Below are 17,669 nucleotides of genomic sequence, written 5' to 3'. Positions count from 1 at the left end.
CTCTTAGTCACTAACATTTTTTCACGGGAAAGTGGAAGATGATTTGCATTCACAGATCAGAATTTTGGTCATATATTTGTCCATAATCTGCTGTTTGAAAGAGAATATTGAATATGTTTCAAACACAACCTATTCCATACAATTCTCTCACCTTTTCAGGATGCTATTCTTTCAGTATAACACTGAAAATTCTTTTCACTATACAAGTATTCACCAAACATAATATTTCATTGAAAAATCACAAAAGTTTAGTAAATGAATAAAGGATAAAATGCATCTCAGAAAATGCATGAGCAAGTTGGGTAGTAGTTTGAAATTAAGATACAGACATAATGTTTATTCATTCCTATTTCATATTATTTTTTTTAAAAGTCAACCCTTTTAGTTTTCCCAAAATTAATACCATCACCAACAAAAGATGAAATGAATGTTTACAGTTGGAACTGGTTGAAAAGCAATATGTGTTGATTCACAGTGAATCATTCACTTGGTTTTGAAATCAAGAGGCAGATTTTTTTTTCTCTTACTTGTGGAACATTTTTTGGTGTTTACACACAAACAAAATACTCACATTTAATTCTGCATTGACAACAACACAATTGCATGGGCACACACAGGTGCACTTACAAATATGCGCACATTAGAGTGCACACACTGGATGTACACACATTAACACAAAAAAAATCACACATGCACACAGGGACACACATTCTAAACTTCTGTAGTGTCCTTGGTTGGTCTGCGCAGGCCATTGAGAATTGTTTGCCTTCAGTCCATCCTGAAAATCCATAAAATGTGAAATCTATTTTTCTTGACAACTATTTGTATTCATTTATTTATTTTTGTATGGTGCTGGGGATCGAACCCAATGTCTCAAGCACTTTACACTGAGCCACAATCCTGCCCCTGACAACTATTTTTTACTACATGGCAGATGTCTTTAGTAAAGTATACCTACCTTTGAATATAGCTAAGAATGTCAGCCTATGTAATTAATCTTTTATCCATGACTTTAAAACCTCTAGGTAGCAAATCTGATCTGCTAAACTATGTGGAAGAACACAGTTACACTATGATTAACACACCAAATTTAATATCATCTAGAGCAATTATAGAGCAATGCCATTCATTTCAATTCAATGGGAATAAAAGTATAAATTTATTAAATCTTGTCCACTTAAGAGCACCCTTGAGGTTTTGACTTGTTTCCTGTCTATCAGGCCCTGAATACAACTCTAACTCAGCTAATATGTGTCCATTTTGTCCCTTACTGTGGGCCCTTTTGTGCGGTTCTACTTTAATCATGCTCTGTGATTTTCAATGCTGCTTGAAGTACCAACTTCAAGGGCAGATTTTGAAATTTTCAATGATTTTTTTTTCAACATTACAGGAATTGGAACCTTACATGCCTCTGTGGAATCGTATTCCATGGTACTTTTTATCAGGAGCCACAGTGACATTCTGGGTAAGCATTTCCTTAACAACCATTATCCTCTCTTTAACAGGTATCCTCAGGATTATCCCAACATTTTCATCTGAAGTGGCTCTGGAGTCCCTCCTGCTCTTCCTCTTCCTGGTCTTTTTATCTTATTTATATCTTTTATGTAAAATAAATTGTAATTAACATAAATTTTTCAAAATTGGACTTTGTGGAAAGATCTAAGAGAATAAAGAGATACTTTATCTTACAGTTTGACCCTCTCTATCTCATAATTCAATAATTAAGTGATAACTTAAAATCAGACCAGAATAACAAAAGATATTTTGATTATAGACTCTGGTTAGTTTTATAAAAATCATTAATGTATCTTTATCTACATTTAAAATATCTACATAAAATGATATATTTCTCTTGCTGAAAAAAATAAGTATTTTTATACTCAAAGAATATAACTAGTATATCCCATTGTATGGAAGTCAATTATTCCCCATATTTTTTAGCTGACAGATTTCTCCATCACCATAATCTATTTTCTTACCTCACCTTTCCACATTTGTGCCTTCTTAACAGTTGGCCTTTTTAATTTGGGAAAAGAGGTGACGTTACCTTCTGAGGGGTTAGTATTTTGAAGTATAAGTAAATTAACAGTTGTTGACTGTAGTCAACAATGCATATATACTGTATTTATAACTTTAACAGTTCTTGTTTAAGTTCTAATTTTTTTATCTTAAAAGAGTTAACAGAAATGTTTTTTTCTTAGATTTCCAACAACCAAGGTAGAAATGTGGTAAATGAAGAGGAGGCAATTCAGGATACTCTTTGAGAAACATTTTGGAATATGGTCCCAGAAGATTATTCTATCCTGCTTTCTAGTTCTCATTCAATTTGAGTTTCTTCTTCAATGCTTAGAATAAAAGTTCTCTACCCATTGATATTAAGACTATCTTTTTTTACAATATAGCACATGTACAAAATTTATGAGGAATCTCTGTAACTACAACTTAGAACATGAATCAGCAAATTTTTTCTCTAAAGGAGACACACATACTTTTAGGCCACATATAATCTCGGGCACAAATTTGTCTTCATTTTTTCTTATAACCTTTACATTTGTTGGAGGGTGGGGAATAATAACTGCAGGGCCATAAAAAAACAGATTTGGTCTTCTGGTTGTTGTTTCCTAAATGCTGTCAGGGGAAAAAGCCTGACAGTGAATACATTTTTTTTTTCCTATTTTATCCTTAACCATCTGCTATTCAGTGATTTTCCTTTAACTCTTTACCTTGCAACTGTGTGTGTCCTGCTATCCATAAGAGAGACTGGTTTGGTTTTCATATGACAATTGCTAAACTGAATGTAATGCTATAAGAGATAATGTGTGTATTGCAGATAGAGACCTGCATGACTAATTCTTTGCTTTGCTTCCCTTCTCCAGATGGCTCTTGTTGTCAGCAGCATGGTAGCAGTGATTGTGTACCGCCTGTCTGTCTTCGCTACATTTGCTAGCTTCATGGAAAGTGAGGCAACTTTACAGCATGTTAAAGTTTACTTTACTCCTCAGTTAGCCACATCACTCTCAGGATCATGCTTGAACTTTATTGTCATCTTGATCTTGAATTTCTTTTATGAAAAGATATCTGCCTGGATTACAAAAATGGGTAAGCTAGCCAGATCATCACTGTGATTGAAAATAGGTCCCTACCAATGCTACACATCCATTTTGGATCATCTCTGAGGGAGTTCATTTCCTCAAGTACCATTCTAAGGCAGTTCTGATCTCTAAGTAGATCCACTCCTGGTAGTTCAGAATCTGCTAATAGCTACATTCAGGCCTATCTTAATGGAAGCAGGATGAACAGAAGACAAAGAAGAAAATTAAGACTCTAGATAATTTTTAGTATTCTTGTTTTAATCCTCCCTTGATGGATCTAATTGAATCCTGACTAAAATCCTCAATGCACTCAATATAAGAAAATTTGACTTCATGCATATGGTTGTTTGAAAATATTCGTTTTGGAAAATATCATGAGATAAAGAATATTATTTCCTCCAAAATAAATCTCAAATTTAGCACTTTTCTCTTCAGTTGCCATCTCTTAGAACCTGAATTGTTTTCTTGCTTGTGTTTTAAATTTCTAAACCATGAGAGAAGGTGAAGTGGGTCACTGGTAAAGCAAAGGATTCAATCAAGGATGGTAGTACAGAGTGCAGTTGTCATAACAAGTTAGAGATAAATCTGAGACACAGCCCAAGGTGTATCTTCTCTGATTAGTCCTCACCTCAGATCTCATCATGCTCCCCTTACCCTGTATATGCACTGGCACCATGTCCCATGCAGACAAGAAGACCACAAAATCTTCACCCAGCACTGATATGAGCAATGCCAGGTAGCTTTACTTACACAAATCTTCAGATTTGGAATTCTCTTTCAATTTTACTTCTTTTCTCTGCTAGCAACACCAAGAAAACCATAGCAGATAAACTGCTTTTAAAAGCACCTATCAAGTCACGGCTTTTTTACATTGAGAAAAATCAATGAATTCATATTAGAGATTTTTTGGAAGTCAACCAAATTTTGCTAACATGGAGGAGTTATCAGTGTCATTAGAATAACTTGTTACTATTGTAGTATTCCTAAAAGTGTCATGGATTTGGCTGGGTCAGCTGTGCTATTGGGAGATTATTAGCTCAAAACCACATGTTCCCTTACACTCCTGTGCTTCCTGGTACTCCAGGTAGTATGAAGAGAATTTAATATCTTCTTACTTTGGAATATGTTGAATGTCAAACCATGATCATACATTTTAAGTAAAGGAGAGGAAAAATGTGTACCGTTTATGTTATTAATTGCCATCACATTGTTTTCAAAATTGATACATCATTTTAATTCTTGAGAAGAAACATAGGTCAGTTGAAAACATCTCTGCCCTTGATTAGAATCACTTTGTTTAAACTTTTCTAATTGAAAATAGAAAAGGGAGAGAATTCTGACAGGTTTATAGGAATACAGGTCTGGTAATGACCCCATAGTTCTTCAATCTTAAAGGGATTTGAATTCCATATTCTGACTATGTGACCCCCCCCAACAAGTATTCACCCTTGAAATGTGAAAAATGGAGCTTTCTGGGCTTTCACAGTGATTATATTAACAGAAAGGGTTCAACAGAAAGCCTAGACAAATCATTTTTACTAATATCGTTCTGCCATGATCAGAGTGGGGAACATTTTATTTGGCTCTCAAAATAATATGACTAGGCATTCACTTATTCCAGTGAGTATATATTTTAAGGACAATTAGGAAATTGTATTAAATCTTGACGTTTCTTTATTTCCTTTTCTTTACTTTTCTGTTTCTTTTTACTTGCCAGAAATTCCTCGAACTTACCAGGAGTATGAGAGCAGTCTTACTTTGAAAATGTTCCTGTTTCAGTTTGTAAATTATTACTCATCCTGCTTCTATGTAGCTTTCTTTAAAGGAAAGTTTGTGGGCTATCCTGGAAAATACACATATTTGTTTAACGTGTGGAGAAGTGAAGAGGTAAGAGTTCTTTTAAAGTTGAAGTCTCTGGCTTAACTCAGCATTAACTAAGAATTTTCCTTGTGTTTAGCACTAACTCAAATTGCAAAAAAAGTCTTGACAACCAACTCTACACATATGAATGCTGCCATTTTCTAGACTTTTCAGGTCTGTTGGGACAAGAATTTATACAGTTCTTATGGCTTGATAATGAAATATAAAATAAAAATTTAATAAGATCTTGATTCCTGAGGCTTCATAGAAAAGACCAATTATTACTTTTTGGAGAAAGTGCTCTACTGGGGGCTACAGAGTTAGACAACAGCAGTGCTTTCTGAACCTGGATGAACATACAGATCACATGGAAAATACAATGGTTGACCCTAACCCAAGCATAAAGATTCAGAATTTTCTAGGACTAGGTAAAGAAATTTGTGTTTTTAACAGAGTTCACAGATTAATGTAATGCAGTTAGCCTGGCACTGATCTGTAACCGTGCTTGAAATTATTGGACTAATATTTCTTTTACCTTCTTCATAGACCTTCATACCAGACATTTGAGTTTCTAATCTTCTGGTTGGGGTTTCTTTAAGTTCTTACAAAATTCTGGTTTTTTGTCATTCATTTATTTCTCTCCACTTGTTTCCAACTAGTGTGATCCTGGAGGCTGTCTAATAGAATTGACAACACAGATGACCATTGTAATGACTGGGAAACAGATCTTTGGAAACATTAAAGAAGCCATTTATCCGTATGTATGACTGACAAGTTTTTGTGTGATTTAATTAACTATGAACAATTTTCTCATGAAGAAAATGGAAATTTTTTATTATCATGGTGCCTTTGTTACAAAATATTTAATCCAAAAAAAAACCCTTCATTTAAAATCAATTCTAAAGGATACTTTAAAGCAATAAAATAAATAAAAACCTTTTTATTTATTTCATTATTTATTTAAAGAAATAAATTTATTCCATTAGTATGTAAAATTATTATTTGTCAATAAAAAATTAAATAAAAAACTTACTTAATTTTTTTCAATTGACAAATAATAATTTTACATACTAATGGACTACAGTGTGATGTTTTACGCACAGCACAGGCTTTTAAATGTGCATTTCTTTTGCATGAGTGAAGTTGAGGGAAAAGTAATTGTCATCATCTCCCCCTAATATTTCACTGGGAAATCTAAATATTAATCATTTCATTTATAAATTATTCTACATGTTACTTATTATTTCATGTTAAATATATTCATGTTTAATGCAATCTAGGCATAAAAATTTGTTGTGAGTAAAATGCTAGAAAACTTTCAGGTCAATATGTGAAAGGATTGTTCTTTTATCCAAAAAGAGCAATAATGAATATATCATCAAAAGAGAAAAACAAATGGCAGTTGCTTTCAATTATTAGGTGACTATTCTCTTGGATTAAAAAAAATAAAGAATCATAAAATCATGTTTCTTACATTGCAGAGTTCTTACTTAGGAAATGACAATGTCAGAGTTTAGCACCTACAGGATAAAGTAGAATAAAAGTGCCTCATTCATAAACAGAGGACTAGTCAGGTTAACTAAACTCAAAGCCAGGGACTGAGTTTTTTCTCTTATTTTTGAAGGAAGGTTGAAAATACTGTCTTCATCTCCCTCTACTCCAAGATACCCACAGTCATAGTGCCAAGTAGGTTTCTATTTCATGAGCTGATGAAGGATAAATATAAACATAGTTTTAAACAGTAATAGGTTTCAGCCAAGCCCTCTTCTGGATTCATAATTTGTAGCACCACATTCCTATAGAAAATAACTCAAACCTGTTATTTGCATCATAGCTCTAGATTGAGAATCCAGAGGACAGAGCAGAGTTAGCTCCTGAACCAAATACAAGAGGGATTATAAATATGCACAGAGGAGGATAGATAGAGATGAGGGAATAAAAACAAGAATTTTTTAAAAATACCAAATTATTGTATGAGATTTAATGCTACAAATATTGTGAAGAAAATAATTTTTTAGCAAATGAGCTTAGTTTAGCTGATGGTTTTAGTTAGAAATTCCCAACAATGCCCATAAAAGTTACATTGATTATATTAAAAACATAAAGGGAAGTGACACTGTCATTAAAAAGAACCAGGAAGTAATTGAATAAAAACTGAAATAAGAAAAACTAAATGTGAAAGGGAGTCAATTACATATAAGTGGGAAAGGATACTTTAAATAACAAATACAATAGATGTGACAATTCCAGAGTATAATTCCAGACTGAACATGATTTAAGAATAAATTACTGAATTTTACAGAGAAATTCGGACATTGTACAGTGCAAGATGAGGTTTTCAAAAAATTACAGGACTAAGTGTATAGCTCAACAGTAGAATGCTTACCTAGCATGCATAAGGCTCTGGGTCTTATCCCTGGCATGCCAAACAGCTAAAAGTATTATCTGTAGGATTAAGACGCTTTCATCTTAATCTACCAGTAGTTCCAGTAAAAGATAATTTAGGTAAGTGGTACAGGGAAAAACTCTTTGAATAGGTGGAATAAGTGTAATAGCTGAACATAATTCAAATATGAGAAAAACATGAATTTTAGAAATGCATTCTGAAAATTATTCAAGATCACTAGAATTAAATTCTCATCCAGATTTATTATAGAATATATTAGAATATTTAAAGATAGTCTTGAATTCTATTCAAAAATAAAATACTTTCAAAAAAGTGTCATTACACTATCAACAGATTTCTTCTTGATAGCATTAGATATAAAAGACAATATTTTTAAGTTTACAAGTGAAAATAATGTTCATTGTAGTTTTCTGGAACAAGGTTTGCTTTTTAAAATGCAGATGAAATGATGCCATTTTTAGACATATTAAAATACTAGGAGAGTTTAGCATTCATAGACCTTCATGGAAAGAACTATTAAAACATATAGATGAACAGAAAGAAACAGAAAAATTTGGGATGCAAGAAACATTGGTTAGCACAGAAATTGTTGTTCCAAAAACTGCAATATTTTCTTTGAATCTAAATGTCATACAAGATTTGTATGCTGAAAAATACATAATCCTGATGAAAGAAAGAAAAAATATTGTAAAAGCAGAGAAATAGCCTGTTTATGGATTCAAAGACATAACATGGTAAAAATGTCAGTACTTCCAAATTGCTATATACACTTATATTATTTTAATCAAAATATCAACAGGGGTTTTGTAAGTATAGACAAGCACATTCTAAAATTTTTATAGAAGACCAAGAAATTAGAATAGCTAAAAAATGTGATATAGAAGAATAAAGTTGGGGGAATCATTCTACTCACTTTTTAAAAATTTGCTATAAAATTTCATTAATCAAAGCAGTGTGGAATTGGTGAAGGAATGAATCAATGGAACAGAGCATGAATCACAAGAATAGAGATTGTAGAGTGTGCAGAAATTTTTGATCTACACAAATACAGTCATTTTATTTTTGAAGAATTGCAAAAATTGAGTAAAGAAAGTTTTTCAGCTATGTTGAAATAATTAAGCATCTACATGCAAAATATCAAATTCCATATTAACTTTAACTTGCACTTAAAGATCAACATGCAGCATATCATAGATGATAAAACGTTTTGAGAAAGCAAGGGAAGTGATTACTACAGAATTTAAGATAATCATTGCTGCTGTGGGGATTGAGGAGTTTGAATGGAGTCAACGACAGGGAAGAGTTTCTGGAATTTCTCACAAGCTTCTTTATTGAACCTGATAGTCTCCTTTTCAGTGTGCATTTGTTTACAATTGTCTCAAAAAATCTCAACTTTTCTGTTCCCTCTCATCGTTCCTTTGTCTCTTTGTTTTTCAGTTTGTATATAAGCAATATATAAATGTTAATTTTAATCCACAATTGCTACAATACTTCATAATGTCTTATTTATTTTTGTCAACATGGGGAAGTATAAATGATATCTCATTCTGGTTTTATTTTGCTTTTCCCCAATTAATAATATGAAAGAAATTCTTGGCCACGTATGTTTCCTTTTCAATGAAATACTTATTTATGTTGTTTTAAATATTTTCCTACTTTTTTCCCCCTAACTGATCTGTAGGAATACTTCAGAAATTCTGGTTTCTGAATTTTTAAATATTTAGTTGCCATTGTTTATTTCATTCTTTCTTGGTTAAATGTGTTGAAAATATTTTATCCTAACAAAAATTTTATCTTTTTATTTTTTAATAGTATCCATACTTTCTCAGTTTCAGCACTATTTTCAGTTAGGGCCAGATAATCCTTTGTTTTAGCAGGATATCCTTTGCATGGTAGATTTTTGTTGTTGTTGTTGCTGTTCTCATAGATTGAATCCAGGTTGCTTTACTGCTAAATCACATCTCCAGTCCTTTTTTTTTTTTTTATTATGAGACAAGTTTTTACTAAATTACTGAGAGTCTCACTAAGTTGCTGAGTCTGGCCTCAAACTTGCAATCCTCTTGTTTTAGCCCCTCTAATCACTGGGATTACAGGATTGCAGCCTTGTGCTGGGCTTGGTCTGCACCTTCTAGATGCCTTCAGGCCACCCACTCTATAGTTATAACAGACAAAATGTCTCTAGACATTGAAAAGGTGCTCTTGTCAGAAAAAAATCACTGTTGACTGGGGGTCAATGCTTTATCTGGATGAAAGCACATAATTTTATTACAGGTCAAGTACCCCTGATCCCAAATTCAAAATCTGAAACGCTTCAAACCCTGAAGCTTTCTGAACTCTTACACGATGCCATAAGTGGAAAATCCCACACTTGACCTCATGTGAGAGTCTCAATCAAAATGCTGACTCGAATACCTGATCTATTTAGTGTCCCCCAGAAAAAATACCACCCAGCCCCCTTCAGCTACAACATATCTTTTCCACACATTCCCAGATTTCCCTACACAAGCACACTCACAAATACTAATAAAAGCACAGATCAGATGCCCCAACAACAGTTTCTCCATGATACTTTACTTGGGGCCAAAGTGTATATGAATTATTCACACCACATTTTTTGCTTATTCTTTGTCCTGTGGTGTGAAGATACTCTTGGAAATTTCAGAGGACTGCAGGTTCTACCATTGGTAATAGTGTTAAGAAAAAAAGAAAGCACTTAAATTTATCTATGGCACAGAAAGTTAAGCTGTTGGAGAAAATGGAGAGCAGTGTAAGTGCAGAATATCTTTACAGACAAGTATGGTGCTGGAATGACCACCATAGGACCTGGATAAACAGAGCTACAGACAGACAGACATTCAATAGGTTGCTGAAGGGGATTTAGAGAATTAATGAAAAGAAGAAAAAATCTGCAAAAAGCTAACATTTAAGATCTGTATTGTGTATTGAAAGAAAGTAACCTTCAACATCACAGTGGACACAGGCTACATTGTGGCATGCAGATCAGGAAACAAGCAAAATTCTATCATAATGAACTAAAAATTGAAGAACATTCAGCAGGCTGTTTGTAGAAATTTAGAAAAGACACATAAGGTTTTTTAGATTTGTAGTGATAAAGTATTCTTCTGATCTATGATCTTCTGATTTATGTCATGCAAAAATTACTTAAGAGAGTACATAAAATCACCATCAGGCTATATATTTTATGTATATATCAAACATTTATGAATTTCTTGTTTTCAGTTGGATCCAATCCCCAAGACACCTCACTATGTACAAGTAAATATTCAAAATCCAGAAATACTTCTGGTCCCACACATTTCAGATAAGGGATACTCAAGGCCTATAGTAGAATTTATCAGTCTTTTCTATGTTAACATTTTTGACATCTTGTTTAAAAAATTCTTCCCTAAGCCAAGATTTTAAAAATGCTCTTACATAATTCTTCTAAATTTTAAAGTATATTTTGACATTATTGTTTTTTACTTTCAAATTCTTAATATGTGGAAACATTTTTTATGTTTGATATGAGGTGAAAATCTAAATTTTTATGTATATATTTGTATATATAAATTACATACATGTATATGTAAATTGTTATATTATTTCTTACTAAGAGACTCCTCTTTCCTATACTCCATAATCTACAATACCATTTTTGTAATACACAAAGTGCAAAACTATTTCTAGGTCACCATTCTGTTCCAGAATTTGATTACTCCTGCATTAATACTATAATCTTTTAATTAATATATGTTTATAATTGGTCTTGATATCTGAAGGGGAAGGTTTTACCAAATTAGTCCTTATCTATAGAACTGTATTAACTATCCTTGATCTTTTTGTTTATCTCTATAAAGCTTAAAAAATATATTGTTAGATTTCACATGGAACATGTTTTGGATGTTTTATAGAAATTCCATCTCAATTATTTCAATATAAATAATTGATATTTTATGAAGCAAGTCTTCTTATTCACAGAGATTTATTTTCTACTTTAATGAGTTCAGATGCAGATTTTAAACTTGTGCATAAAGGTTTTTAAATCTTTTGTCAAATCCATTTCTAGATACTTTTAATTTTAGTTGCTATTGTAAATGATATCTTCTTAAAACTTATATTTTCCCCTCTGTTTTGGGTATATAGGAATGAAACATATTGATAAACCTTATTACCTCTTTTAATAATTTTTGTCTAACTTCATATCTTTTTTCTATGCTGATAGTCATGTTATTGTTAATCACAGCTTTCTCTTTCACTTTTCCCACATCTTATTTTACTGGCTCAGATCTACATTAGAATCTTAAATATAATCCTGCACAATCTTATTTTGTTCTTGATTCTAAAGGGAGCAATTCTCATTTTTTTCACTGTTAAGAATGGTGTTTGCCTCAGGATTTTGTTAGATACTTTTGATCAGATAAGTTTTTTGTTATATATTTCAAACATCTATTAAAACCTCTAACTAGTTTTTAATAGATATTTGAAATATATCAAATACATTTTTGCACCAGTTGAGATGATTTTATATTTTTGTACTTAAATCTGTCAATATGGTATATTTCATAGATATGTTACTTAAAAAAAAAAGCATTTGTTATCCAAAACATTGAACATTATCACAATACATTTTTATATAGTATGGAATTTATTTGGTTAAAGTTTTATAGTACTATTGCATCTATAAAAGTCTTTATATTTTCCTTCATAAACAATCTCTATTTTTCATTTCCTTGAATGTCCTTCTGAATATTGTGATAATATAAAGTTTATTAAATGGTTCTAGTGGCGATCTTCTTCACATGCTCATCAACAAATCTGTATCTGAGCGAATATATTTCCATGATCAGTTTCAGAGTGGTCTTGTTTTCTTAATGAACTTAAAGAACTTCTTGTTCTGTAGCCTTCAGTTATTTAACCTTACTGCCATTTTCCAGATTCAGCACACTAACTCTCTGACCTCTTCCTTTTTAGCTCACTTTCATGTATTTACTTCTGTCACTTCCAACAGCTTGGTTTTTAATTGGTGGAGACGCCGAAAAGCTCGGACCAACTCTGAGAAATTGTACAGTCGCTGGGAGCAGGATCATGACCTTGAAACTTTTGGACAACTGGGGTTATTCTATGAATACTTAGAAACAGGTAATTTCTAGCCACCATTCTGAAAGAGTTGGCTTGAATAAAATGAATGGTTTTTCAGATCTTAATATTTTTTTTCTGTCTTGTACTTAGTAGATGTTCAGTATCATTGGATGGAGGGTGAAAAGATGAGTGGATAAAAATGGATAAGTTAATTCACCATTTCTCTGTCTCACTAAACAGAACACAAATTAAAGTTTATTTTCAAAACAAATGAATCTTAGAGATATTTTTCCTGTCAATTGAATGTTAATATTGTTGAAACAAATTAAGTCAGAATCACAGATTAACACCCTTCTCAAATTACTTCAGTGGCTATTTTTTCCTTGTTTGCCTTAGTGAAAGCTCAGAGAGAAAATAAGTTGGAAAACATTTCCAGAGTCTGACATGCATTTAGTAAATATCCTTAATGTCAGACTGAGAAGAATGTAAAAGCAGTTTTGCAGGATAGATACAAGCTGAACATAATAAATGCATAAAATATTCAAGGGTTGGACAGAAAAGAAATGTTGAGATATGTTAGGAAAGTTAGTGCTGGGGACTGCTCTATAATCTGCTTAGAGTATTTCACCCAAGTGACTATCCTTTTCTGGTGGAATTATAGATGACAACTTTTTTTCATTTATTTCCAAGGCTCATAAAATCATGGAGCAATGCATGAGATGACCTCAATCACCTACTCTTTATTGAGACCCATTAAGAGTTAATTTTGGGCTGGGGATGTGGCTCAAGTGGTAGCGCACTCGCCCGGGTTCGATCCTCAGCACTACATACCAACAAAGATGTTGTGTCCGCCGAGAACTAAAAAAAATAAATAAATATTAAAAATTCTCTCTCTCTCTCTCTCTCTCTCTCTCTCTCCTCTCTCACTCTTTCTTTAAAAAAAAAGAGTTAATTTGTTCTGGAAACTTCCATTCATTATCTCTAATCTTAAAATAATTGTGCTAGTCATTATTTGACATTTTACTTTTGAGAATACTGAAACTTAGCCTAATTAATTTTCTGTGAATCACAAATATTCTAGGTAAAGTTCTGAGATTTGAACCTGGAAAATTCATATTGCTTCAACCAAATGTTTTCTCTTAATTTTCTATTAGGTCAGGAAAGATAGCAGGAGAGGAGAGAGTCAATATATATTCACTTAATAACACACCTGATTCATTATTATGAAAAAAGATGAAATACAGAAATATTCAGGACTAATTTTAAAATAGAAAACTGGTGGAAGATTCTTTATTTTTTCTTTAAATGGAAAGTCATTTCTGTATTTCTCATTATATTTTCTTCATTCATGTGAAGAAAAGTTCAGGCTGTCAGCTGCATGGGTTCCAGCATTGCTAGAATCAAAAGAGCAAAAATGAGAAGAGAAGCCCACTTGCAAAGGTATAGTTCCCCTGCTAAGTCTTAATGAGGGGAGAGAGTGAAACTCAGAAAGATACAAGGTAATACATAAGATCAGGGCTTTAGCAGATACCTTATTCCAGAAATTTTGTTATTTCTTTGCCTACATATAAGGGGTATGTGTGGGTGGGTGTGGGTATTAGAAGCATCCAGATGTCATTCATCTCAAAATGTACGTAGGATAACAAGACAGAAAAAAAAAAAAAAACTCAATTATCCCAACACAAATTTAAATTCGAATACAAATTTGAAGATTAGCATAAACCTAAACTTACCATAAATAAAAGGCAAAGAACGCCAGTCTCGATGGTACACGCTTATGATCCCAGCAACTTGGGAGTCAGAGGTAGGAGAATTGCAAGTTCGAAACCAACCTCGGCAACTTAGTGAGGCCCTAAGCAACTTAGTGGGACCCTTTCTCAAAATTTAAAAAAAATTAAAATTAATTAATTAAAAGACCTGGGGATAAGGCATAGTGGCAAAGCATCCCTGAGTTTGTCCCCCATACCAAAATAAAATAAAGACAAAGAATAGATTCTTTCTTCAGACAAGCAGATCTCTAAAAAAAAGCAAGAAAATATCTGAGCTATGCATCTAAGTTCTTTCCAGTTCTAACAGATAAGTCATTCTGCCTTCTATGTGGAGGATGCAATAGGCAGATGGAAAGAGGCCTGGTTTGTTTTACTGATATAGATCTCTTCAAATGAAAGAAGAGGCAGGAGTTTGAAAATATGTTCCTCTCTTTTCTTCTTCATGAGTTAATGGTTCTTTTTTAATCTCTACAGTTATCCAGTTTGGATTTGTCACACTATTTGTGGCCTCTTTTCCTTTGGCCCCTCTTCTTGCCCTTCTGAATAACATCATAGAGATCCGAGTGGATGCCTGGAAACTTACTACTCAGTATAGGAGACCTGTAGCTGCCAAAGCTCATAGCATAGGCGTTTGGCAAGACATACTTTATGGAATGGCCGTTGTTTCTGTTGCAACTAATGTAAGTGGACCTACTTTGGTTGAGTGACTGTGTCCTATTTTGTTTTCATAGGAATGGGGACATGTGAATGATACTTAACTCAGTCTTTAGTTACAGTGATTTCATCGTGAGAGTAGGCCAAGAAGATAAAATATCCTAAACATTCATGCACTAAGTCATAAAGGAAGGAATTATGTCATGTAAACTCTTAAAAATACAAGAAAAAAGTACAATTACTCTTTAAAATGTCATGACAATCCGTGACACAGTTTCATAGAGTGTGACAGATTAGAAAATAAATAATGATATGAAGAATACACATTTGCTTATGGTTAGAGAGCTTTTATGAAAAATTAAGAAGAAAACTAAATTCTCAACAGTACAAATTGTACAGTGCATATTTACCCATAATATATTTGAAAACTGAAGGTGATACTAACATAATCAAAGAAAAAAATCTAACCACTTAATTTTTATTCTTCTAAGTAATCTTTGTATAATAGGAAATAATGATGAAATTATAGACAGAACAAAATTAAAAGAACATATAGGAACGAATTAAAATCACACTGACAGAGAAAAATTTCATACCTATACATGTTTTTTTAATTTATTTTTTTAATATTTTTTAGATTTTGATGGACCTTTATTTTATTCATTTATTTATATGCAATGCTGAGAATCAAACCCAGTTCTTCACACATGCTATTCAAGCTCTCTACCACTGAGCCACAACCCTATCCCCATGTTTATATTTTTTAAAAAAGAAAACTGGAAAACATGAGTTGAGCATTTGACTTAAGATACTAAAGGAAATTTATGAAACACATCAGTAGAAGATATGTAAAAAAAGAATAAGTAAAAAAAATCATAAATAACTAAATTAGAAAACAAACAAAAGTAACATAATTGCTAATTAAATCAAGAACTGTTTTGTTGGAAAGAAATAAAAAAACAAAATTCTGAAAAAAAATATGAGAGACTGCTATGTAGCCATTTATTCTAAAAAAATGTATTTGAAACTAACAGTTTCTTAAGAAATAAAAATATGTCAGATTTATTCAACAAGTGATAGAAAACCTAAATAGATTAGTAGCCAAAAAGTAATAACCATGGCTTTTAAAAAAAAAATCTGATAAAAATGAAGATGCCATAGCCAGATGGATTTAAATTGACTCATCTGTTCTAAAGAAAACATGCTATTTATATAATTCCAACACTTCATGAAAGAATTGAACACTAACATCCACATGAAATTGAATGCTGAGATTAATTGTACTGAGCAATTAAGTATGGTTAATCAGCATCTGGTCTTCTATCTTTCCATTTCCTCCTTATCTGCCTCCTGTAAAAATACACACACACACACACACACACACACACACACAAACACAGCTAGATTATGGAGCTGGTCTAATCATGAGAATTTGGGTTAAGGACAGTAGTGAAAGGAAACAATCAGAAAAGTAAAAAGGAGCAAGGCATGGGGGGAAGTTCATGCTTCGTGGAGACAGATACATTTGGTTCAGTTCTCATTTCAGCAGCTTTGTAGTTTGTAAAATCTTGGAATAGTCATCTCTCACTATAAATAAGCTATTTCATGTTTTAAACCAAAGACTGGCATATGAGTAGAATGATTTATAATAATGTTTTAATCATTTTGCATCCATATCTCTTGGGTACCGAGAAATATACAGATAGTACATTTGAAAAATAAGATTGACAGCTCACTATCTTTCTCTTGCTTTGTCCTTCAGGCTTTTATTGTCGCGTTTACATCAGACATCATCCCCCGTTTAGTGTACTACTACGCCTATTCAACAAATATCACGCATCCTTTGAAAGGATATGTCAATAACAGTCTGTCGGTATTCCTGATAGCTGATTTTCCAAACCACACTGCACCTTCGGAAAAACGAGAGTTCACCACTTGCAGGTTTCTTTTTGTCTAGGTTTTAATTTTTCCCTTTAACTGTATTTCTTACATTATCCATTTCTTTCTTGTCTTACAATGTAAAGGATTTACTAGAGTCAACAAAAACCTTTGATAAATAATGCATGCTAATTCTACAATTCACACATTATCTGATTCCAATTTGGGAAAATAGAATGTGTAAAAACAATATATTATGGGTAAATATCATGTTGATATCAGATAGTTTCTTATTTTGGTTAAGGATAGTAGAACTGTAAAAGAAAATAATCAGAAAAGCAAGAAGAGCAAAGTGTGGGTGAAAAGAACATGCATGCTTGGTGGGAGACAAATGCATTTAGGTTTGGGTCACATCTCAGCCACTTTGCAGTTATAAAATCTTGGAATACTAATCCCTCACTATAAATCAGCTTTTTTGTGGCTTAGACCCAATATTGGTGTATTATTTTCAAAATTATTGCTCACCAACAAATGTCCTTAGTCTCAATGTGTAATATCTGTCTGTCACGCGGCATGATCATATTTATGTGTGCATTTAACTTTCTTGAATTTATCTATGTGTCCTCAGAAATAAAGGTAGAATGAGAAAGAAATAACATAATAATGTGAGAGTCTTCCCATTTAAGGGATTTTCTGTGTAGGGAGTGTGAAATGGGATATGAACTGTTTTTTTCCACATTCAGTAAGTCATACACTGTGAGGATCTTTATATTATTTGAATTTAAAGATAGTATGTAGGTAGGTGGATAGGTAGGTAGGTGGGTAGGTAGATACCCATACACACTAAGATACCTTAACCTAATTTAAGCCTTAAACCACTGCCTCCTTTGGGATTCCAACAAAGAATGAGAAGAATGTTGCAAGGCAAAT

The 17,669-nt window shown here is 32.5% G+C and overlaps 1 protein-coding gene across 2 annotated transcripts in view; it reads left to right on the top strand.

Moving 5' to 3' along the window:
• Positions 1 to 17,669, top strand: part of Ano5 (anoctamin 5) — a 97,030-nt gene that overhangs the window by 67,833 nt on the left and 11,528 nt on the right. Inside the window, exons 14-20 of one of the 2 annotated variants that reach the window (XM_026384111.2) lie at positions 1,391 to 1,465; positions 2,877 to 3,099; positions 4,810 to 4,979; positions 5,612 to 5,709; positions 12,368 to 12,498; positions 14,682 to 14,887; positions 16,624 to 16,802. In XM_026384111.2, the coding sequence (XP_026239896.2) occupies positions 1,391 to 1,465; positions 2,877 to 3,099; positions 4,810 to 4,979; positions 5,612 to 5,709; positions 12,368 to 12,498; positions 14,682 to 14,887; positions 16,624 to 16,802 (1,082 nt within the window). Of the gene's footprint in view, positions 1 to 1,390; positions 1,466 to 2,876; positions 3,100 to 4,809; positions 4,980 to 5,611; positions 5,710 to 12,367; positions 12,499 to 13,794; positions 13,879 to 14,681; positions 14,888 to 16,623; positions 16,803 to 17,669 lie in introns of those variants that run through there. The other variant, XM_026384112.2, reaches the window with a different exon arrangement.

The sequence above is a fragment of the Urocitellus parryii genome, chromosome 4 (assembly GCF_045843805.1).
Source record: "Urocitellus parryii isolate mUroPar1 chromosome 4, mUroPar1.hap1, whole genome shotgun sequence".
Classification (NCBI taxonomy): Eukaryota; Metazoa; Chordata; class Mammalia; order Rodentia; family Sciuridae; genus Urocitellus; species Urocitellus parryii.
This window is presented reverse-complemented; position numbering and strand designations above follow the sequence as displayed.